The 24,104-nt window shown below is 43.7% G+C and overlaps 1 protein-coding gene across 1 annotated transcript in view; it reads right to left on the bottom strand.

The window, feature by feature from the left end:
- The window catches only part of LOC129858879 (procollagen-lysine,2-oxoglutarate 5-dioxygenase 2-like), a 145,814-nt gene that overhangs the window by 51,573 nt on the left and 70,137 nt on the right, over positions 1–24,104 (bottom strand). The window contains exons 6-8 of the mRNA XM_055928115.1: positions 23,396–23,459; positions 19,511–19,608; positions 7,798–7,899 (exon numbers count right to left, since the gene is read on the bottom strand). Coding sequence (XP_055784090.1) covers positions 7,798–7,899; positions 19,511–19,608; positions 23,396–23,459 — 264 coding nt within the window. The remainder of the gene's footprint in view (positions 1–7,797; positions 7,900–19,510; positions 19,609–23,395; positions 23,460–24,104) is intronic.

Genomic DNA, 24,104 nt, shown 5'->3' with positions numbered 1-24,104 from the left:
ACAGTCTTGAAGGAGTTCCCACATATGCTGAGAACTTGTTGGCTGCTTATCCTTCACTTTGCGGTCCAACTCATCCCAAGCCATCTCAATTGGTCTGAGGTTGGTGTGATTGTGGAAGCCAGGTTATCTGATGCAGCACTCCATCACTCTCCTTCTTGGTCAAAATCCCTTACACAGCTTGGAGGTGTGTTGGGTCATTGTCCTGTTGAAAAACAAATGATAGTCCCACTAAGCCCAAACCAGGTGGATGGCGTATCGCTGCAGAATGGTCTGGTAGCCATGCTGGTTAAGTGTCCCTTGAATTCTCCTCCATGCTTCACGGTGTGAACCACACATGCAGAGATCATCCGTTCACCTACTCTGCGTTTCACAAAGACGGCTGTTGGAACCAAATATCTCACATTTGGACTCCAGACCAAAGGACACATTTCCACCGGTCTAATGTCCATTGCTCGTGTTTCTTGATCCAAGCAAGTCTCTTCTTAATTTTGGTGTCCTTTAGTAGTGCTTTCTTTGCAGCAATTCGACCACGAAGGCCTGACTCACACAGTCTCCTCTAAAAAGATGATGTTAAAATGTGTCTGTTACTTGAACTCTGCCAAGTATTTATTTGGGCTGCAATTTCTGAGGCTGGTAAACTCTAATGAACTTGTCCTCTGCAACAGATGTAACTCTGGGTCTTCCATTCCTGTGGAAGTCCTCATGAGAGCCAGTTTCATCATAGCACTTGATGGTTTTTGGGTCTGCACTGCAAAGATCTTGAACTGTTCCGTACTGACTAACCTTCATATCTTAAAGTTTATGATGGACTGTCGTTTCTCTTTGCTTATTTGCGCTGTTCTTACCATAATATGGACTTGGTCTTTTACCAAATAGGGCTATCTTCTGTATACCCCCCTACATTGTCACAACACAACTGATTGGATAAACGCATTAAGAAGGAAAAAGTTTCCATACATGAACTTTTAAGAAGGCACACCTGATAAATGAAATGCATTCCAGGTGACTACCTCATGAAGCTGGTTGAGAGAATGCTATTATCAAGGTGGCTATTTGAAGAATCTCAAATAGAACATATATTTTGATTTGTTTAACACTTGTTTGGTTACAACATGATTCCATATGTGTTATTTCATAGTTTTGATGTCTTCACTATTATTCTACAATGTAGAAAACAACCTTGAATGAGTAGGTGTTCTTAAACTTTTGTCCGGTAGTGTATGTTGTAGGGTAAGTGCGGTGGTACGATCTGTACTTGAGCCAGTGGAGGCTGCTGAGGGGAGGACGGCTCATAGTAAAGACTGGAATGGAGTCAATGGAATGGTATCAACCACATGGAAACCACATGAACGGTAACATTCCATTGACTCCATTCCAGCCTTTACTATGAACCGTCCTCCCCTCAGCAGCCTCCATTGACCTGATGATATATTCTGCTTTACTATCCTGGCTTCTAAACATTCCACATGTATTTGTTTCTATCCTCGAAAGAACTTAAAGATAGAGTGATGGACAGACGAATTCTAAAAAACAGTTCTTACTCCTGTCACTGATATGTCTATAGAGACAGTTGCTACGGCTACTGAAATGTCTATAGAGACAGTTACTACGGCTACTGATATGTCTATAGAGACAGTTACTACGGCTACTGATATGTCTATAGAGACAGTTACTACGGCTACTGATATGTCTATAGAGACAGTTACTACGGCTACTGATATGTCTATAGAGACAGTTGCTACGGCTACTGATATGTCTATAGAGACAGTTACTACGGCTACTGATATGTCTATAGAGACAGTTACTACGGCTACTGAAATGTCTATAGAGACAGTTACTACGGCTACTGATATGTCTATAGAGACAGTTACTACGGCTACTGATATGTCTATAGAGACAGTTGCTACGGCTACTGATATGTCTATAGAGACAGTTACTACGGCTACTGATATGTCTATAGAGACAGTTACTACGGCTACTGATATGTCTATAGAGACAGTTACTAAGGCCAATGATATGTCTATAGAGACAGTTACTACGGCTACTGATATGTCTATAGAGACAGTTACTACGGCTACTGATATGTCTATAGAGACAATTACTACGGCTACTGATATGTCTATAGAGACAGTTACTACGGCTACTGATATGTCTATAGAGACAGTTACTACGGCTACTGAAATGTCTATAGAGACAGTTACTACGGCTACTGATATGTCTATAGAGACAGTTACTACGGCTACTGAAATGTCTATAGAGACAGTTACTACGGCTACTGATATGTCTATAGAGACAGTTACTACGGCTACTGAAATGTCTATAGAGACAGTTACTACGGCTACTGATATGTCTATAGAGACAGTTACTACGGCTACTGATATGTCTATAGAGACAGTTACTACGGCTACTGATATGTCTATAGAGACAGTTACTACGGCTACTGATATGTCTATAGAGACAGTTACTACGGCTACTGATATGTCTATAGAGACAGTTACTACGGCTACTGATATGTCTATAGAGACAGTTACTACGGCTACTGATATGTCTATAGAGACAGTTACTACGGCTACTGATATGTCTATAGAGACAGTTACTACGGCTACTGATATGTCTATAGAGACAGTTACTACGGCTACTGATATGTCTATAGAGACAGTTGCTACGGCTACTGATATGTCTATAGAGACAGTTACTACGGCTACTGAAATGTCTATAGAGACAGTTACTACGGCTACTGAAATGTCTATAGAGACAGTTACTACGGCTACTGATATGTCTATAGAGACAGTTACTACGGCTACTGAAATGTCTATAGAGACAGTTACTACGGCTACTGATATGTCTATAGAGACAGTTACTACGGCTACTGATATGTCTATAGAGACAGTTACTACGGCTACTGATATGTCTATAGAGACAGTTACTACGGCTACTGATATGTCTATAGAGACAGTTACTACGGCTACTGATATGTCGATAGAGACAGTTACTACGGCTACTGAAATGTCTATAGAGACAGTTACTACGGCTACTGAAATGTCTATAGAGACAGTTACTACGGCTACTGATATGTCTATAGAGACAGTTACTACGGCTACTGATATGTCTATAGAGACAGTTACTACGGCTACTGATATGTCTATAGAGACAGTTACTACGGCTACTGATATGTCGATAGCGACAGTTACTACGGCTACTGAAATGTCGATAGAGACAGTTACTACGGCTACTGATATGTCTATAGAGACAGTTACTACGGCTACTGAAATGTCTATAGAGACAGTTACTACGGCTACTGAAATGTCGATAGAGACAGTTACTACGGCTACTGATATGTCTATAGAGACAGTTACTACGGCCACTGATATGTCGATAGAGACAGTTACTACGGCTACTGATATGTCTATAGAGACAGTTGCTACGGCTACTGATATGTCTATAGAGACAGTTACTACGGCCACTGATATGTCGATAGAGACAGTTACTACGGCTACTGATATGTCTATAGAGACAGTTACTACGGCTACTGATATGTCTATAGAGACAGTTACTACGGCTACTGATATGTCTATAGAGACAGTTACTACGGCTACTGCTATGTCTATAGAGACAGTTACTACGGCTACTGATATGTCTATAGAGACAGATACTCCTGTCAGTGGTATGATCTGATCTGTTCAGACATTGCCTTCCTCGGCTGAACTTTGTGTGAATAACAATCCGCTGACCGCAGTAATTTACCCCGGGTGGATACAAGCCCTACTGAGCAAGCTACTAAAATATGGCCAGTTGACAGTGACACCCCTTTAAGTGAAGCTCAATGAAAACCCAAAAGCCATTTCCTCTACCACAGCAGCTCCCTGCTTCCTCTACCTAGAGTGCTTTTCTAGTCAGGGTCTACAGGGACACAGGGCACACCGCCTGTTATTATTGAACTGGGAGGGTTACATGTTGTGTAGACCGGGCACAAGCATGTTGATTTTGTACATCCACACCAGACACGATCCAGACATGATCCAGACACGATCCAGACACACAGGTTAAAAATAGCAAAACCAATATTTGGGGACAGGTCGAAACACATGAAACATTCATGGACATTTATCTAGCTATCTTGCTGTTGCTAGCTAATTTGTCCTGGGATATAAACATTGGGTTGATATTTTACCTGAAATGCACAAGGTCCTCTAATCCTACAATTAATCCACAAGGTCCTTTTTTTCTGGATCTTTGTAGAATTTTGACCCATTTTGAGTTACACAAAATAGTGTGTCCTCTACTACGTCATTTAATCTACAGATAAACGGGGAAACAATTCGTTTCTAGTAATCACTCCTCCTTCAGTAGTAGGAGGAGGGGGAGGAGGAGGAGGAGGAGGAGGAGGAGGAGGAGGAGAGAGGAGAGGAGAAGGAAGAGAGAGGAGGAGAGAGGAGAGAGGAGGAGGGGGAGTTGGAGGAGGAGAGAGAGTATGAGAGAGGAGGAGGAGGGGGAGTTGGAGGAGGAGGAGTTGGAGGAGAGAGAGGAGGGGGCGGAGGAAAAGGAGGAGAGAGGAGGAGGGGGAGTTGAAGGAGGAGAGAGAGGAGGAGGGGGAGTTGGAGGAGGAGAGAGAGTATGAGAGAGGAGGAGGAGGGGGAGTTGGAGGAGTTGGAGGAGAGAGAGGAGGGGGCGGAGGAAAAGGAGGAGAGAGGAGGATATTTGATTTGGATTTCTTTAAGGCTTCATTTGGACTAATCTTTCAAGAGTCCTTAAACATTAAAATACAATTTATAATACAATCACATTTTCACATATGACACACTGTTACAAACAGACATAAAACACTAATATATTGACCAGATAAATACTCTAACAGTCTATAAATATATATTGACTCTTCATCTACCATAGTCCAGCACAACTTTCCTATGTATTATGTTTAAATGTTTTAAAGTATTGTTTGAATGGTTTTTGGTTTGCTCAGATAAATGATTCAATATCTTTATTGCTCTAAATCGAAATGTTATTTGGCCTATTTCTCATTTCTGTCTGGATAACCCATACAGTTGAAGTCGGAAGTTTACATAAACTTAGGTTGGAGTCATTAAACCTCGTTTTTCAACCACTCCACACATTTCTTGTTAACAAACTATAGTTTTGGCAAGTCGGTTAGGACATCTACTTTGTGCATGACACAAGTAATTTTTCCAACAATTGTTGACAGACAGTTTATTTAACTTATAATTCACTGTATCACAATTCCAGTGGGTCAGAAGTTTAGATACACTAAGTTGACTGTTCCTATAAACAGCTTGGAAAATTCCAAGTTGTGTCATGGCTTTAGAAGCTTCTGATAGGCTAATTTACATAATTTGAGTCAATTGGAGGTGTACCTGTGGATATATTTCAAGGCCTACCTTCAAACTCAGTGCCTCTTTGCTTGACATCATGGGAAAATCTAAAGAAATCAGCCAAGACCTCAGAAAAAAATGGTAGACCTCCACAAGTCTGGTTCATCCTTTGGAGCAATTTCCAAACACCTGAACGTACCACGTTCATCTGTACAAACAATAGTATGCAAGTATAAACACCATGGGACCACACAGCCGTCATACCGCTCAGGAAGGAGATGCATTCTGTCTCCTAGAGATGAACGTACTTTGGTGTGAAAAGTGCAAATCAATCCCAGAACAACAGCAAAGGACCTTGTGAAGATGCTGTAGGAAACACGTACAAAAATATCTATATCCACAGTAAAACGAGTCCTATATCGACATAATCTGAAAGGCCGCTCAGCAAGGATGAAAGGCCGCTCAGCAAGGAAGAAGCCACTGCTCCAAAACTGCCATAAAAAGCCAGACTACAGTTTGCAACTGCACATGGGGACAAAGAGCGTACTTTTTGGAGAAATGTCCTCTGGTCTGATGAAGCAAAAATAGAACTGTTTGGCCATAATGACCATCGTTACGTTAGGAGGAAAAAGGGGGAAGCCTGCAAGCCGAAGAACACCATCCCAACCGTGAAGCACGGGGGTGGCAGCATCATGTTGTGGTGGTGCTTTGCTGCAGTAGTAATAGATGGCATCATAAGGAAGGAAAATTATGTTGATATATTGAAGCAACCTTAAGAGATCAGTCAGGAAGTTAAAGCTTGGTCGTAAATGGGTCTTGCAAATGGACATTGATCCCAAATGGAAATTGACCCCAACACCCAAGTTATTGTGGGAAGCTTGTGGAAGGCTACCCGAAACATTTGACCCAAGTTAAACAATTTAAAGGCAATTGTACCAAATACTAATTAAGTGTATGTAAACTTCTGACCCACTGGGAATGTGATGAAAGAAATAAAAGCTGAAATAAATCATTCTCTCTCCTACTTTTTGGACATTTACATTTTTAATAACTGACCTAAAACATGGCATTTTTACTAGGATTAAATGTCAGGAATTATGAAAAACGGAATTAAAATGTTTTTGGCTAAGGTGTACGTAAACTTCCGACTTCAACTGTCGACGGTGGACAATCTATTCCTAGAATTGACTGAATGTCTCTTACCAACTGAATACCGTTGTGAATACTTGGCCGTTTTAAATGTTATGAAATAAAATAAGCATGTTTTTTTCAATGATCTTGTCGATTGATGACCAACCAAGAACACTGAGCATGACTGCAACAGAAGAACCAGATCTCCACCTTTAAACAATCCTTGCTGCTTTGTTCTGTTCAATCTGCAGCCTCCTAACTTCACTTGATGATGCATTTCCCCAGACCACAGAACAGTAGGTCACCTGACTCACAATTAATGATTGTGTTATTTGCTGAAGAATCTTTCCCGGTAAATATTTAGCTATCCTTCTGATTATGCATGCAGTTTTATTTAATTGTTTTACATAGATTAGTTATTTGAGACGACCATGATAAGCAGTTGTCTAGCTGCACTCCTAGTAGTTTGGCTTTTGCCACTTCCTCAATTTGTACTCCTCCCATACTTAATTGTAAAGGAGGAGGAGGAGGAAAGAGGAGTTGGAGAAGGAGTGAGGAGGAGGAGAGGAGAGATGATGAGGAGGAGGAGAGAGGTGGAGAAGGGGGAAGAGGAGATGGAGGAGAGAGGAGGTAGAAGAGAGAGGAGGAGAGAGGAGGAGGAGGAGTTGGAGAATGAGAGAGTATGAGGGGGAGGAGGAAGAGGAGGAGGAGGAGGAGGAGGATATATGAGGAGGAGGAGAGAAGAGAGAAGGTGTGGAGAGGAGAGAGGAGGAGGAGAGAGGAGAGGGAGGAGGAGAGGAGAGAGGAGGTAGAGGAGAGAGGAAAAAGGAGGAGCAGAGGAGAAAAGAGAAGAGGAGGAGGAGGAGAGAGGGGGAGGAGGAGAGAGGATGAGGAGATAGGAGAGGGAGGAGGAGGAGAGAGGAGAAAGAGATAGGAGGATGAGAGAGGACGAGGGGGAGGAGAGAGGAGGAGGGGGAGGGGGGAGGAGAGAGGGGGATTGGGAGGATGAGAGAGAAGGGGGAGGAGGAGAGAGGAGGGAAGGGAGAGGAGGAGGAGAGAAGAGGAGGAGGAGGAGAGAGGAGGATGAGGAGGGGAGGAGAGAGGACAGGGGGAGGAGAGAGGAGGAGGAGAGAGGACAGATGAGGAGGAGAGAGGACAGAGGAGGAGGAGGAGAGAAGAGGAGAGAGGAGGATGAGGAGAGTGGAATGGAGTGGAGTGGAGTGGAGTGGAGTGGAGTGGAGTGGAGTGGAGTGGAGTGGAGAGGAGAGGAGAGGAGAGGAGAGGAGAGGAGAGGAGAGGAGAGGAGGAAAATCTCAGGTTCTCAGGATTCACTCACTTTAAGCTGAGACAAATCCACCATGTTGTGGTCACAGACGCCACAGCCTCTCTCATAGTTCCAGGCATTGGGGATGTAGTTTCCTAGATAGTTTAAATACATCTGGAAGAAAAAAAAGAACAAATAAATCATCACATGAACAAAGAAACTACATGGTTATTTAAAAGTTTAATTATCCTTTACAAAAACATTCTATATTAGAAGATGATTTCATCCCATGAGAAGTATATTCCGTGCTGGCGTTTGGTCCATGTGGTGATTCAGAGCAGGTCAGTAGGACTGCGTTCCAAATGGCATCCTATCCTCTAGATAGTGCACTACTCTTCACCATAGCCCTGTGGGACTAGATCTAAAGTAGTGCACTACTCTTCACCATAGCCCTGTGGGACTAGATCTAAAGTAGTGCACTACTCTTCACCATAGCCTTGTGGGACTAGATCTAAAGTAGTGCACTACTCTTCACCATAGCCCTGTGGGACTAGATCTAAAGTAGTGCACTACTCTTCACCATAGCCCTTCTGGGGCGTAATGTAGGACTCACGCTAGTGAGATGGTCCGTCTGGACTGAGAGGTCACTGACAGTTCAGAGCAGACGATTAAAGGCCCGAACACCCATAAACATTTCCTCTGTCAAATCTACACTGACTAAATGGACTGTAATTATCCTGTCTGAAGTCACTTCCCAGAATGTATCTGCAGTGTATTCAACATGTCATATATAGGTGTTCTAGGTTAATTCACTCTCCTTAAAAGAGAAGTATGTTCCCCTACTTACTAGTGTCAACGTGACCCGAGACAGAAATGGACAGCAGTTTGGACACACAGTAATTCATCAGAACAAAAATATATGTGATCCAATCAAAGATATCCCCAAAGCGCGCACACACGCACACACACGCACACACACACACACACACACACACACACACACACACACACACACACACACACACACACACACACACACACACACACACACACACACACACACACACACACACACAGGAAGCATTTTAACAACAGTAGTGTTTGGATTCATGTCTTCATGTCTAAACAACAACAGATTCTCTGGCAACTAATACATGATAGAGCTGTTGGAGGTTAACTCTGTGTACGTTGTGTGTGTTTGTGGTTGTGATGACTGGAAGCTAGGGATTATCCATTTCATCTCGTCTGACGACAACAACCGCACTACACATGTCTTCTAGATGCAACTAACCCAGACTTTATTCAAAGGTAGTCCAGTTAAACTGTTGTGGTAATCCCAGATTAAGAGATGTAATCCCGGATTAAGAGATGTAATCCTGGTGTATACCTGACAGGCGGTTACGGATGAGCCGTGGAACAGGTCAATGGGCGGAAAACTATCTCTCCTCCCCAAAAAAGAAAGTGAAATCCCTCTTTCTCTCCCCATATTCCTCCCCATCTCTCCATCTTCCCATCTTCCTCCCCATCTCTCCATCATCCTCCCCATCTTCCTCTCCATCTCTCCATCTTCCTCCCCATCCCTCTATCTTCCTCCCAGTCTCCCCATCTTCCTCCCCATCTCTCCATCTTCCTCCCCATCTCTCCATCTTCCTCTCCATCTCTCCATCTTCCTCTCCATCTCTCCATCTTCCTCCCCATCTCCCCATCTTCCTCCCCATCTTCCTCCCCATCTCTCCATCTTCCTCTCCATCTTCCACCCCATCTCTCCATGTTCCTCCCATAAAAGAGATAGGCCTCCAGCCAGCCCACTGTCTTCACTCTAATAACTCACTGACAGCTGCTGGTACGGGTTTACAGGCTGATGAATGAAACAGCAGTCCTTGGGGGCTCCAGGCCAAAGGGAGAGGCTGCAGGGTCTGGAGGTCTAACCAGGCTGGGCTGCACATCCTTGGGTCTTAGCGAGCCCCAACTCCAGCCTGCCTGGAGGGTTAGAGACCGTTGAGGCTAGCTGGACTGACTAGGCTCCTGGATCATGTCTGCTTCCCAAACGGCACCCTATTCCCTATATAGTGCACTACTTTAGACCAGAGCCCTAAGGCACCCTATTCCCTACACAGTGCAATAGGGCCTTTGGGAATAAGAGCCATTTGGGAAGCACTTTAGGAGTGAATGCAGCAGATGTTAGATGGCTGTTGTTGAGGAGAATGACTCAACACTGTGGTGGGTGGGTTTAATGACGTGTGGTGGATACCAGAGAACAGTGACGGGGCAGAAAGAGATGGAAAGCTGTGAAGAAAAGGCCAGAGGGATAGAGAAGCCTCCCACGAGAATGATTACTGTATGTACCAGAAATCTCACCAGAACTCACTGACCTCAGAGCTATGAAACTGCTACCGGGGGAGGGATGGAGAGAGAGGTTTAGGGGCAGGGAGAGGAATGGAGGGATGGAGAGAGAGGTTTAGGGGCAGGGAGAGGAATGGAGGGATGGGGAGAGAGGCTTAGGGGCAGGGAGAGGAATGGCGGGATGGAGAGAGAGGCTTAGGGGCAGGGAGAGGAATAGAGGGATGGAGAGAGAGGCTTAGGGGCAGGGAGAGGAATGGAGAGATGGAGAGAGAGGCTTAGGGGCAGGGAGAGGAATAGAGGGATGGAGAGAGAGGCTTAGGGGCAGGGAGAGGAATGGAGGGATGGAGAGAGAGGCTTAGGGGCAGAGAGAGGAATCAAGGAATGGAGAGAGAGGCTTAGGGGCAGGAATGAAGGGATTGAGAGAGAGGCTTAGGGGCAGGGAGAGGAATGGAGGGATGGAGAGAGAGGCTTAGGGGCAGAGAGAGGAATCAAGGGATGGAGAGAGAGGCTTAGGGGCAGGGAGAGGAATGGAGAGATGGAGAGAGAGGCTTAGGGGCAGGGAGAGGAATGGAGGTATGGAGAGAGAGGCTTAGGGGCAGGGAGAGGAATGGAGGGATGGAGAGAGAGGCTTAGGGGCAGGGAGAGGAATGGAGGGATGGAGAGAGAGGCTTAGGGGCAGGGAGAGGAATGGAGGGATGGAGAGAGAGGCTTAGGGGCAGAGAGAGGAATGGAGGGATTGAGGGAGAGGAATGGAGGGCTTGAGGGAGGGGGTTGGTAGGGATAGAGGGAGGGGGTTGGTAGGGATAGAGGGAGGGGGTTGGTAGGGATCGAGGGAGGGGGGGTTGGTAGGGATCGAGGGAGGGGGTTGGTAGGGATAGAGGGAGGGAGGTAGGGAGGGATAGAGGGAGGTAGGTAGGGATAGAGGGAGGGGGGATGTATAGTGAGAGATAGAAGTAAGGAGTGAGAGGGAAAGGCCGTCAGGGAGTAAGGGGGAGGGAGTGTTACTAAACGTTGGCCGGACCTTACTCCTCCTTACTCCTCCACATAATGACCAGCTGGATTCCAGAGAAGTTCCCTCCACACAGATTCTAAAGAACCCCATAACGTCCCCCCTCACATACATTTTGTATGGTGAGTCAATCACCACCTTCCGGAGACACCTGAAACCCCACCTCTTTAAGGAATACCTAGGATAGGATAAAGTAATCCTTCTGACCCCCCTCCCCCCCTTAAAAGATTTAGATGCACTATTGTAAAGTGGCTGTTCCACTGGATATCTTAAGGTGAATGCACCAATTTGTAAGTCGCTCTGGATAAGAGCGTCTGCTAAATGACTTGAAATGTTAATGTTAAATGTGTTTCCTCTATACAAGAGCAAGGTAACGTTGACTGGAAGGGCTTCACTTCAGCTTCACTCTGTAGAGTAGTACTAACAGTAGTACTATATAGTATCACACTCAGATACACGTTAACAGCAGTACTATATATAGTATCACACTCAGATACACGTTAACAGCAGTACTATATATAGTATCACACTCAAGTACACGTTAACAGGAGTACTATATATAGTATCACACTCAAGTACACGTTAACAGCAGTACTATATATAGTATCACACTCAGGTACACGTTAACAGCAGTACTATATATAGTATCACACTCAGATACACGTTAACAGCAGTACTATATATAGTATCACACTCAGGTACACGTTAACAGCAGTACTCTATATAGTATCAAACTCAGATACACGTTAACAGAAGTACTATATATAGATTCACACTCAGATACACGTTAACAGCAGTACTATATATAGTATCACACTCAGATACACGTTAACAGCAGTACTATATAGTATCACACTCAGGTACACGTTAACAGCAGTACTATATATAGATTCACACTCAGATACACGTTAACAGCAGTACTATATATAGTATCACACTCAGATACACGTTAACAGCAGTACTATATATAGTATCATACTCAGATTCACGTTAACAGCAGTACTATATATAGTATCACACTCAGGTACACGTTAACAGCAGTACTATATATAGTATCACACTCAGATACACATTAACAGCAGTACTATATATAGTATCACACTCAGGTACACGTTAACAGCAGTACTATATATAGTATCACACTCAGATACACGTTAACAGCAGTACTATATATAGTATCACACTCAGATACACGTTAACAGCAGTACTAAATATAGTATCATACTCAGGCACACGTTAACAGCAGTACTATATATAGTATCACACTCAGATACACGTTAACAGCAGTACTATATATAGTATCACACTCAGATACACGTTAACAGCAGTACTATATATAGTATCACACTCAGGTATACGTTAACAGCAGTACTATATATAGTATCACACTCAGATACACGTTAACAGCAGTACTATATATAGTATCACACTCAGATACACGTTAACAGCAGTACTATATATAGTATCACACTCAGATACACGTTAACAGCAGTACTATATATAGTATCACACTCAGATACACGTTAACAGCAGTACTATATATAGTATCACACTCAGATACACGTTAACAGCAGTACTATATATAGTATCACACTCAGATACACGTTAACAGCAGTACTATATATAGTATCACACTCAGGTACACGTTAACAGCAGTACTATATATAGTATCACACTCAGATACACGTTAACAGCAGTACTATATATAGTATCACACTCAAGTACACGTTAACAGGAGTACTATATATAGTATCACACTCAGATACACGTTAACAGCAGTACTATATATAGTATCACACTCAGGTACACGTTAACAGCAGTACTATATATAGATTCACACTCAGATACACGTTAACAGCAGTACTATATATAGTATCACACTCAGGTACACGTTAACAGCAGTACTATATATAGATTCACACTCAGATACACGTTAACAGCAGTACTCTATATAGTATCACACTCAGGTACACGTTAACAGCAGTACTATATAGATTCACACTCAGATACACGTTAACAGCAGTACTATATATAGTATCACACTCAGGTACACGTTAACAGCAGTACTATATATAGTATCACACTCAGGTACACGTTAACAGCAGTACTATATATAGTATCACACTCAGGTACACGTTAACAGCAGTACTATATATAGTATCACACTCAGATACACGTTAACAGCAGTACTATATATAGTATCACACTCAGGTACACGTTAACAGCAGTACTATATATAGTATCACACTCAGATACACGTTAACAGCAGTACTATATATAGTATCACACTCAGATACACGTTAACAGCAGTACTATATATAGTATCGCACTCAGGTACACGTTAACAGCAGTACTATATATAGTATCACACTCAGATACACGTTAACAGCAGTACTATATATAGTATCACACTCAGATACACGTTAACAGCAGTACTATATATAGTATCACACTCAAGTACACGTTAACAGGAGTACTATATATAGTATCACACTCAGGTACACGTTAACAGCAGTACTATATATAGTATCACACTCAGATACACGTTAACAGCAGTACTATATATAGTATCATACTCAGGTACACGTTAACAGCAGTACTATATATAGTATCACACTCAGATACACGTTAACAGCAGTACTATATATAGTATCACACTCAGGTACACGTTAACAGCAGTACTATATATAGTATCACACTCAGGTACACGTTAACAGCAGTACTATATATAGTATCATACTCAGATACACGTTAACAGCAGTACTATATATAGTATCACACTCAGGTACACATTAACAGCAGTACTATATAGTATCACACTCAGATACACGTTAACAGCAGTACTATATAGTATCATACTCAGATACACGTTAACAGCAGTACTATATAGTATCACACTCAGGTACACGTTAACAGCAGTACTATATATAGTATCACACTCAGGTACACGTTAACAGCAGTACTATATAGTATCACACTCAGGTATACGTTAACAGCAGTACTATATATAGTATCACACTCAGATACACGTTAACAGCAGTACTATATAGTATCACACTCAGGTATACGTTAACAGCAGTACTATATATAGTATCACACTCAGATACACGTTAACAGCAGTACTATATATAGTATCACACTCAGATACACGTTAACAGCAGTACTATATAGTATCACACTCAGGTATACGTTAACAGCAGTACTATATATAGTATCACACTCAGATACACGTTAACAGCAGTACTATATATAGTATCACACTGAGATACACGTTAACAGCAGTACTATATATAGTATCACACTCAGGTATACGTTAACAGCAGTACTATATATAGTATCACACTCAGATACACGTTAACAGCAGAGTTATATTTTTAGGCAGTGGAGCTGCTGCCATATCAGCAGTCTGTTGTTCACCACCTGCTGCGTTGGCGTGTTCGTTCCACGGTCCTCAGTCATCCTCATCTGTGTTTGTTTGGTGGTCGTTCGGAGGGGGGGTCCCGAGTTTTTCAGTCGCTGGACGAATGTCTTTTCTGTTTCTGCTGTATTTTTTTTTTACTATTCACTAGTACTTCATACGACCGGTCACTGTGTTGATCAGTGAAAATGTCCAGCGTCCAAGTGCTGGCTGAGTTGTTGGGGTGGAAAATAACCCGTACTGCTTGTCCTTGGATGATGTTGAGCATGTGTGTCATCGTGGTGTTTTGCTGTCAATTACATTTTGTACCACTTGGGGTTTGAGCAGTTTTTTCATGGTGGGTAGGATCATGTGTGTGTGTGTGTGTGTCTGGACACCTAGACAACTGTTAAATCCCTCTGTTGGGATTATTCCTCCATTCCAACACTGCTTTCCATGGGTCTTCACCATCCATCGCAGCCTTTTGTAGGAGCGTTTTGGCAATTTTCACTGTTGATTCCTCTTTGCCATTGCTTTGGCTTTGATACGGTGATGCCTTCCCACTCATCAGCACATTTTATAAAGACCATTCCGGAGAAAGGGTGGACCTTACCAGAAACAACAGTGTGGACAATGCCATGTCTGCTGACCTGCTTTTATCAGCATTCAACGATGGTGTCTGATGTGGTGTCAGTCCGCTGGTCCAACTCCCTAGTAGTCCGAGTAATAATCGACCATGATGAGGTAGTTGCTTCTGTTGACTGTGAGTAAGTCCATCCTAATCTTGGACCATGGGAGGGGATGGATTTGGTAGGGGATGAGAGTCTCCTTGTGTTGTCTCTTCTGGATGGATTTGGTGGGTGATGAGCGTCTCCTTGTGTTGTCTATTCTGGATGGATTTGGTAGGGGATGAGGTTCTCCTGGTGTTGTCTATTCTGGATGGATTTGGTAGGGGATGAGGTTCTCCTGGTGTTGTCTATTCTGGATGGATTTGGTAGGGGATGAGGTTCTCCTGGTGTTGTCTATTCTGGGTGGATTTGGTGGGGGATGAGCGTCTCCTTGTGTCTCTTCTGGATGGATTTGGTGGGGGATGAGCGTCTCCTTGTGTCTCTTCGGGATGGATTTGGTGGGGGAGGAGAGTCTCCTTGTGTCTCTTCAGGATGGATTTGGTGGGGGATGAGAGTCTCCTTGTGTCTCTTCTGGATGGATTTGGTGGGGGATGAGCGTCTCCTTGTGTCTCTTCTGGATGGATTTGGTGGGGGATGAGAGTCTCCTTGTGTCTCTTCTGGATGGATTTGGTGGGGGATGAGCGTCTCCTTGTGTCTCTTCTGGATGGAGTTACAGGTGGGGGATGAGTGTCTCCGTGTGTTGTCTCTCTTCTGGATGGATTTACAGGTGGGGGATGAGCGTCTCCTTGTGTCTCTTCTGGATGGAGTTACAGGTGGGGGATGAGGTTCTCCTTGTGTTGTCTATTCTGGATAGATTTGGTGGGGGATGAGTGTCTCCTTGTGTTGTCTCTCTTCTGGATGGAGTTACAGGTGGCACATTTGCCGATAAAGACCTTTACGTCCTGCGTAATCTTTTGGCCAGAAAACAGCATCACGTGCCTTTCTGAATACAGGCCTCTATGCCTGATTGGCCAGAGTGTATTTTGTGTAGAAAGTCAGCATGAAACATGTCAGGGATGTAGACCCTGTTTCCTTTAAATATCAGTCCATTTTCTGTGGTGAGCTCCTCTTTGTACGTCCAGACGTCTTTCAGTGTGTGACTCACAGCCCGTTTGGTTCCTGGCCAGCCGTGGTTGATTTGTGCGTACAGAGCCTGGTACAGTGTGTCTGGGAACAGTGTGCTTTGATTGTCTCCATTGTCTTAGTTGAGATGTTGACGTCCCTGGTGTGATCCACCTCTTTTCCAGGGTCATTTGTGACTAGACCCATAGCCTAGACCGTGGCTGGTGTTCGCATTTCTCTGTGCTCTGTGGTTGATTGAGCTGTTCTGGACAGGAAGTCAGCTACGTGTTTTTATTGGCTTTGTTTGTATTGCACGTGGAGTTGGTATCTCTGTAGCCTTATCAACATTCTCTGCAGTCGTTTGGGTGCTGTGAGTAGGGATTTCTTGAAGATCTTCTCAAGCCGTTTGTGGTGGCTGTGTATAGTGATAAACTCTCTGCCATACAGATACTGGTCAAACTTGTCACATGCAAAAACAATTGAGAGAGACATTGAATCTGGCTATATCTTTGTTCTGTCTGAGTCAATGTTCTGGAGGCAAAAAAAAGCAACAGGTTTGTCCTTTCTGTAGAAGGGCTCCAACCAAACCTGCCTCACTGGCATCGCACTGCCGTGTGAGTTCATCATTCAGGTCGTAGTATTTGAGCACTAGGTGTTGCGACTGTTTGATAGTCTCAACTGATGCGTCATGCTGTGGTATCCGTGTCCAGTCAATGTCCCTGTCAGACAGTCTTCTGAGCGGCTCAAACACATCAGATAGGCGGGGGCATGAATTTTGCAAGATAGTTCACAAACCTCAACTTGAAGTCGGTCTGGTGTTAACCCATGTTCTGAACGCCTGTTATTTTCTCTGGGTCAGGGCGAAGGCCCTCTGTGTTGAGAAGAGGACCCATGTATATCACACTAGGTAGCTTTAACCTGAGTTTCTATTTGTTGAGCTTCAGGTTGACATCTCTTGCTCTGTGCAGGAGAACTGTAAGGTTTCTGTCATGATCTGACATCGCCTCTTCCTGTGTGTCACCGCATCCATAGAGGAGAACGTCATCTGCGATCACACTCATTCCTTTTAGGTCCCTGTAGTCCTTCACCAATGTCCGTGCTGGTAATCTTCAGCTGCTGGCTTGATTCCAAATGGCATTCTCAGCCATCTATACCTGCGTACTACTTCCTGTCCAGGAAGTTGTTAGATAGCTGCTCACTTCATCAAGTTTGAAGTGCCAATATCCATCTTTGGAATCAAGTACTGGGAATACTTTTTGCGTTGGATATTACGTGTAGAATCTCTTCTATTGTGGCCATCTGGAAGTGTGCTCTCAGTGAGGCTTGTGTTGAGTGCACTGGGGTACATGTAAATTCGTAGTTAATCCTGTTTTACAATGACAAACCATGTTGCTGATCCTTGGTGTTTGCCTCTGATGACGTTCGTGATGAATGTCTGTCTGTCCATTGAATGTGAGGCCTTTGCGATCTTTTCCTTCACTGGAATAGGCATCCAGTCTTGGTAGCTGCTACACAGGCCACAGTCTGCTTCTAGGTGTAGCTCTCCAGGAAGGCATCCAGTCTTGGTAGCTGCTACACAGGCCTCGAGGGCTACACTGTCTGCTTCTAGGTGTAGCTCTCCAGGAAGGCATCCAGTCTTGGTAGCTGCTACACAGGCCTCGAGGGCTACACTGTCTGCTTCTAGGTGTAGCTCTCCAGGAAGGCATCCAGTCTTAGTAGCTACTAAACAGGCCTCGAGGGCTACACTGTCTGCTTCTAGGTGTAGCTCTCCAGGAAGGCATCCATGTCCATCGAACACGTCCTTGTACTCTGAGATAATGTTGTCATGATGACCTCAGTGGACGTGGTGCTTGTGGACGTGATGTCACACATACCTAAGGTTCACAGGTAGTAGACTGTATCGCTAAAACAGAATTCTGCGGTTTCCCTGCCTCTAGAGCTCTGTCAGTACACAGCTCGTTTCATTGGAAGACCTTTTTCAATTTCTCCACAATTTCAGGGGAGATTTACACTGTTTTAAACTATGCCGTTTGTTTTTATAAATATGTAGCCTATTTGGACAGGAAGCTCAGAAAGTCAGCCAGAAAGCAAGCCTTCCAAGCATATCTAGAGGAATACCTCGGTTATCATTCTAACTACAATGAAGAAATGTGAAACACTGACATGATTCAGCAAGGCCGGTTTTGTTTTCTCCAGAAACAGAGATGGTAACTGGTTTTGTTTTCTCCAGAAACAGAGATGGTAACTGGTTATGGTTTTCTCCAGAAACAGAGATGGTAACTAGTTTTGTTTTCTCCAGAAACAGAGATGGTAACTGGTTTTGTTTTCTCCAAAAACAGAGATGGTAACTGGTTTTGTTTTCTCCAGTAACAGAGATGGTAACTGGTTTTGTTTTCTCCAGAAACAGAGATGGTAACTGGTTTTGTTTTCTCCAGAAACAGAGATGATAACTGGTTTTGTTTTCTCCAGAAACAGAGATGGTAACTGGTTTTGTTTTCTCCAGAAACAGAGATGGTAACTGGTTTTGTTTTCTCCAGAAACTGAGATGGTAACTGGTTTTGTTTTCTCCAGAAACAGAGATGGTAACTGGTTTTGTTTTCTCCAGAAACAGAGATGATAACTGGTTTTTGTTTTCTCCAGAAACAGAGATGGTAACTGGTTTTGTTTTCTCCAGAAACAGAGATGGTAACTGGTTTTGTTTTCTCCAGAAACAGAGATGGTAACTGGTTTTGTTTTCTCCAGAAACAGAGATGGTAACTGGTTTTGTTTTCTCCAGAAACAGAGATGATAACTGGTTTTGTTTTCTCCAGAAACAGAGATGGTAACTGGTTTTGTTTTCTCCAGAAACAGAGATGGTAACTGGTTTTGTTTTCTCCAGAAACTGAGATGGTAACTGGTTTTGTTTTCTCCAGAAACAGAGATGGTAACTGGTTTTGTTTTCTCCAGAAACAGAGATGATAACTGGTTTTTGTTTTCTCCAGAAACAGAGATGGTAACTGGTTTTGTTTTCTCCAGAAACAGAGATGGTAACTGGTTTTGTTTTCTCCAGAAACAGAGATGGTAACTGGTTTTGTTTTCTCCAGAAACAGAGATGGTAACTGGTTTTGTTTTCTCCAGAAACAGAGATGGTAACTGGTTGTGTTTTCTCCAGAAACAGAGCTGGTAACTGGTTTTGTTTTCTCCAGAAACAGAGATGGTAACTGGTTTTGAACTGCAGCCATGGATCTGGAACCAGACACCTGGAAAGTGGGTTATTACCGTGGATGGTTCCGGGCATATTGGAAATGTTAATATTGTATTACTCACTTTGGTGTTTGCGTTGCCATGGATGACCACTGGCAGGGTGTCGTACACAGTGTTTCTCACTCGGGCACTTTTCGTTCCAAACTTCAAGAGAACCTCGTCTGCAGTAGGAGAGAGGAGAGAGAGGAACAGCAGGGTTCAACATGCTGGATACTGTAGGGAGAGAGAGGAACAACAGGGCTCAACATGCTGGATACTGTAGGGAGAGAGAGGAACAGCAGGGTTCAACATGCTGGATACTGTAGGGAGAGAGAGGAACAGCAGGGTTCAACATGCTGGATACTGTAGGGAGAGAGAGGAACAACATGCTGGATACTGTAGGGAGAGAGAGGAACAACATGCTGGATACTGTAGAGAGAGAGAGGAACAACATGCTGGATACTGTAGAGAGAGAGAGGAACAACAGGGATCAGAACAGCCCTGTCCAGAGCCTCTCTTATCTAAATCCACATATGGAATCATTTTTAATAAAATAAAAATGGTTAAAAATATGTATTTTAGATTTTTTGAATCTTCAAAGTAGCCACACTTTGTATGGATGTGCATGTGTCTGCTCAAACGGTCAGAAACAGACTCCATGAGGGTGGTATGAGGGCCCGACGTCCACAGGTGGGGGTTGTGCTTACAGCCCAACACCGTGCAGGACGTTTGGCATTTGCCAGAGAACACCAAGATTGGCAAATTCGCCACTGGCGCCCTGTGCTCTTCACAGATGAAAGCAGGTTCACACTGAGCACATGTGACAGACGTGACAGAGTCTGGAGACGCCGTGGAGAACGTTCTGCTGCCTGCAACATCCTCCAGCATGACCGGTTTGGCGATGGGTCAGTCATGGTGTGGGGTGGCATTTCTTTGTGAGGCCGCACAGCCCTCCATGTGCTCGCCAGAGGTAGCCTGACTGCCATTAGGTACCAAGATGAGATCCTCAGACCCTTTGTGAGACCATATGCTGACAGATGCACATTTGTGGCCTGCTGGAGGTCATTTAGCAGGGCTCTGGCAGTGCACCTCCTTGCACAAAGGCGGAAGTAGCGGTCCTGCTGCTGGGTTGTTGCCCTTCCACGGCCTCCTCCACGTCTCCTGATGTACTGGCCTGTCTCCTGGTAGCGCCTGCATGCTCTGGACACTACGCTGACAGACACAGCAAACCTTCTTGCCACAGCTCGCATTGATGTGCCATCCTGGATGAGCTGCACTACCTGAGCCACATGTGTGGGTTGTAGACTCCGTCTCATGCTACCACTAGAGTGAGAGCACCGCCAGCATTCAAAAGTGACCAAAACATCAGCCAGGAAGCATAGGAACTGAGAAGTGGTCTGTGGTCACCACCTACATAATGACTCCTGTTTTGGGGGTTGTCTTGCTAATTGCCTATAATTTCCACCTTTTGTCTATTCCATTTGCACAACAGCATGTGAAATTTATTGTCAATCAGTGTTGCTTCCTAAGTGGACAGTTTGATTTCACAGAAGTGTGATTGACTTGGAGTTACATTGTGTTGTTTAAGTGTTCCCTTTATTTTTTTGAGCAGTGTATGTATACACATATACAAAAACAATATGAGGGATTAGAAATGCCGCAGACAATTACAGTGACGGAAACTACTATCTATCTTCAATATATGAGCTGATCTTCCCCCTAAACATAAACATAACATGTTACAACCGTCTCCATACACAGGGCATTCGGAAAGTACTCAGACCCCTTCACTGTTACAGCCTTATTCTGAAATGTATTCAATGACATGTTTTCCTCATCAATCTACACACAATACCCCATAAAGAGAAAGCAAAAACGTTTTTTTTCTTCATTTTTGCTAATATTTATATATTTAAAAAAAGTATACATAAGTATTCATAAATATTCAGACCCTGTGCTATTAGACTCGATATTGAGCTCAGGTGCATCCTGTTTCCATTAATCATAATTTAAAATGTTTCTACAACTTAATTGGAGTCCACCTGTGGTGAATTCAATTGATTGGACATGATTTGGAAAGGCACACACCTGTCTATATAAGGTCTCACAGTTGACAGTGCATGTCAGAAAAAAAACCAAGCCATGAGGTCGAAGGAATTGTCCGTAGTGCTTTGAGACAGGATTGTGTCGAGGCACAGATCTGGGGAAGGGTAGGTCTTTCTGCACCATTGAAGGTCCCCAAGAACACAGTGGCTTTCATCATTCTTAAATGGAAGATGTTTGGTCCCACCAAGACTCTTCCTAGAGCTGGCCACCCGACCAAACTGAGCAATCGGTGGAGAAGGGTCTTGGTCAGGGAGGCCTTGGTAAAGAACCCGATGGTCACTCTGACAGAGCGCCAGAGTTCCTCTGTGGAGATGGGAGAACCTTGCAGAAGGACAACCATCTCTGCTGCACTCCACCAATCAGGCCTTTAAAGCCACTCTTCAGTAAAATTACAGCTTGCTTGGAGTTGCCAAAAGGCACCTAAAGGACTCAGATCATGAGAAACAAGATTCTCTGTTCTGATGAAACCAAGATTTAACTCTTTGGCCTGAATGTCAAGCATCACGTCTGGAGGAAACCTGGCACCATCCCTACGGTGAAGCATGGTGGTGGCAGCATCATGCTGTGGGGATGTTTTTCAGCGGCAGGGGGTGGGAGACTAGTCAGGATCGAGGGAAAGATGAACGGAGCAAAGTGAGATTCTTGATAAAAACCTGCTCCAGAGCGCTCAGGACCTCAGACTGGGGTTATGTTTCACCTTCCAACAGGACAACAACCCTAAGCACACAGCCAAGACAACGCAGGAGTAGTTTCAGGACAAGTCTCTGAATGTCCTTGAGTGGCACAGCCAGAGCCCAGTCTTGAACCCGATCTAAGATCTCTGGAGAGACCTGAAAATAGCTGTGCAGCAACGCTCCCCATCCAACCTGACAGAGCTTGAGAGGATCTGCAGAGAAGAATGGGAGAAACTCCCCAAATACAGGTGTGCCAAGCTTGTAGAGTAATACCCAAGAAGACTCGAGGCTGTAATCGCTGCCAAAGGTGCTTCAACAAAGTACTGAGTAAAGGATCTGAATACTTATGTAAATGTAATATTAAAGTTTTTTTATTTATAAAAACCTGTTTTGCTTTGTCATTATGGTGTTTTGTGTGTAGATTGATGAGGGAAAAAATAAACATTTAATCAATTTTAGGATAGAGGTCTGAATACTTTTTCGAATGCACTGTATAATTCCATTGGTTTTTTCCAACTGGGACCTTCAGACGACGTCTTGTGAGAGTCCTACAGCAAAACAACCAATATGTTCATCTTTGTGAGAGTCTCGCCCTTCTGCCGGGATGGGTGTGTAGCCCAAAACGGTTGGTCACTTTACAGGCAGATCTGCTGTACTGACACGTGTCGAGGTCGTAGAGCAAAACGGAGAACACCATCTTGTTTTGTGATTGTCTCGTCTTTCCACAGACGGGTCATAGTTTTGTAGGCCAAACCGTTCGGATGCTAAAGACGATTTTGTAAAGAAGACCGATTTTTCGGGATGTCTGACAAACACTGCTTTAAGCTCTGTCACCTTTCACCACAGGAAGTGCGACAGGCGGATACGGTGGACATCTCTCGCTTCAACTGACAGATTTCTATGGGGATATTTTTATTATGCTAAATTGGATTTCCGCTGGGGCTTGGACATCAACTTAATTATATATATTTTTTACTTAACAGATTACTCAAACTCCTGATGACATCGACCTTAAGGGGTTAATTAATATAAGACAAATAGAGATTTCAGAAATGTTAACCTGAGATTTCAGTAATAAGGCCTTCTTCTGTGGAATGGAAACCGTATAGTTTACAGTAATAAGGCATTCCTCTGTGGAACGGAAACCTGCGAGATTACAGTAATAAGGCGTTCCTCTGTGGTAACTCACCAATTGCTCCATTTAAATTCTGGAAAATCTGAGACTTGTGGTCCAAACCAATGTTCAAAGTCTCCTGAAAACACAGAGAAAACAGAACAGACAAATGACAAGAGTACCTTATATAACCTACCCTCTGTAAAGGGTCCAGGTATATAACTGTAAAGGGTCCAGGTATATAACTGTAAAGGGTACAGGTATATAACTGTAAAGGGTGCAGGTATGTAACTGTAAAGGGTCCAGGTATATAACTGTAAAGGGTCCAGGTATATAACTGTAAAGGGTCCAGGTATATAACTGTAAAGGGTCCAGGTATATAACTGTAAAGGGTCCAGGTATATAACTGTAAAGGGTCCAGGTATATAACTGTAAAGGGTCCAGGTATATAACTGTAAAGGGTCCAGGTATATAACTGTAAAGGGTCCAGGTATATAACTGTAAAGGGTCCAGGTATATAACTGTAAAGGGTCCAGGTATATAACTGTAAAGGGTCCAGGTATATAACTGTAAAGGGTCCAGGTATATAACTGTAAAGGGTACAGGTATATAACTGTAAAGGGTCCAGGTATATAACTGTAAAGGGTCCAGGTATATAACTGTAAAGGGTCCAGGTATATAACTGTAAAGGGTCCAGGTATATAACTGTAAAGGGTCAAGGTATATAACTGTAAAGGGTCCAGGTATATAACTGTAAAGGGTCCAGGTATATAACTGTAAAGGT

Source organism: Salvelinus fontinalis, chromosome 7 (genome assembly GCF_029448725.1).
Source record: "Salvelinus fontinalis isolate EN_2023a chromosome 7, ASM2944872v1, whole genome shotgun sequence".
NCBI lineage: Eukaryota > Metazoa > Chordata > Actinopteri > Salmoniformes > Salmonidae > Salvelinus > Salvelinus fontinalis.
Note: the sequence above shows the minus strand (reverse complement) of the source record. Positions and strands in the feature narration are given on the sequence as shown.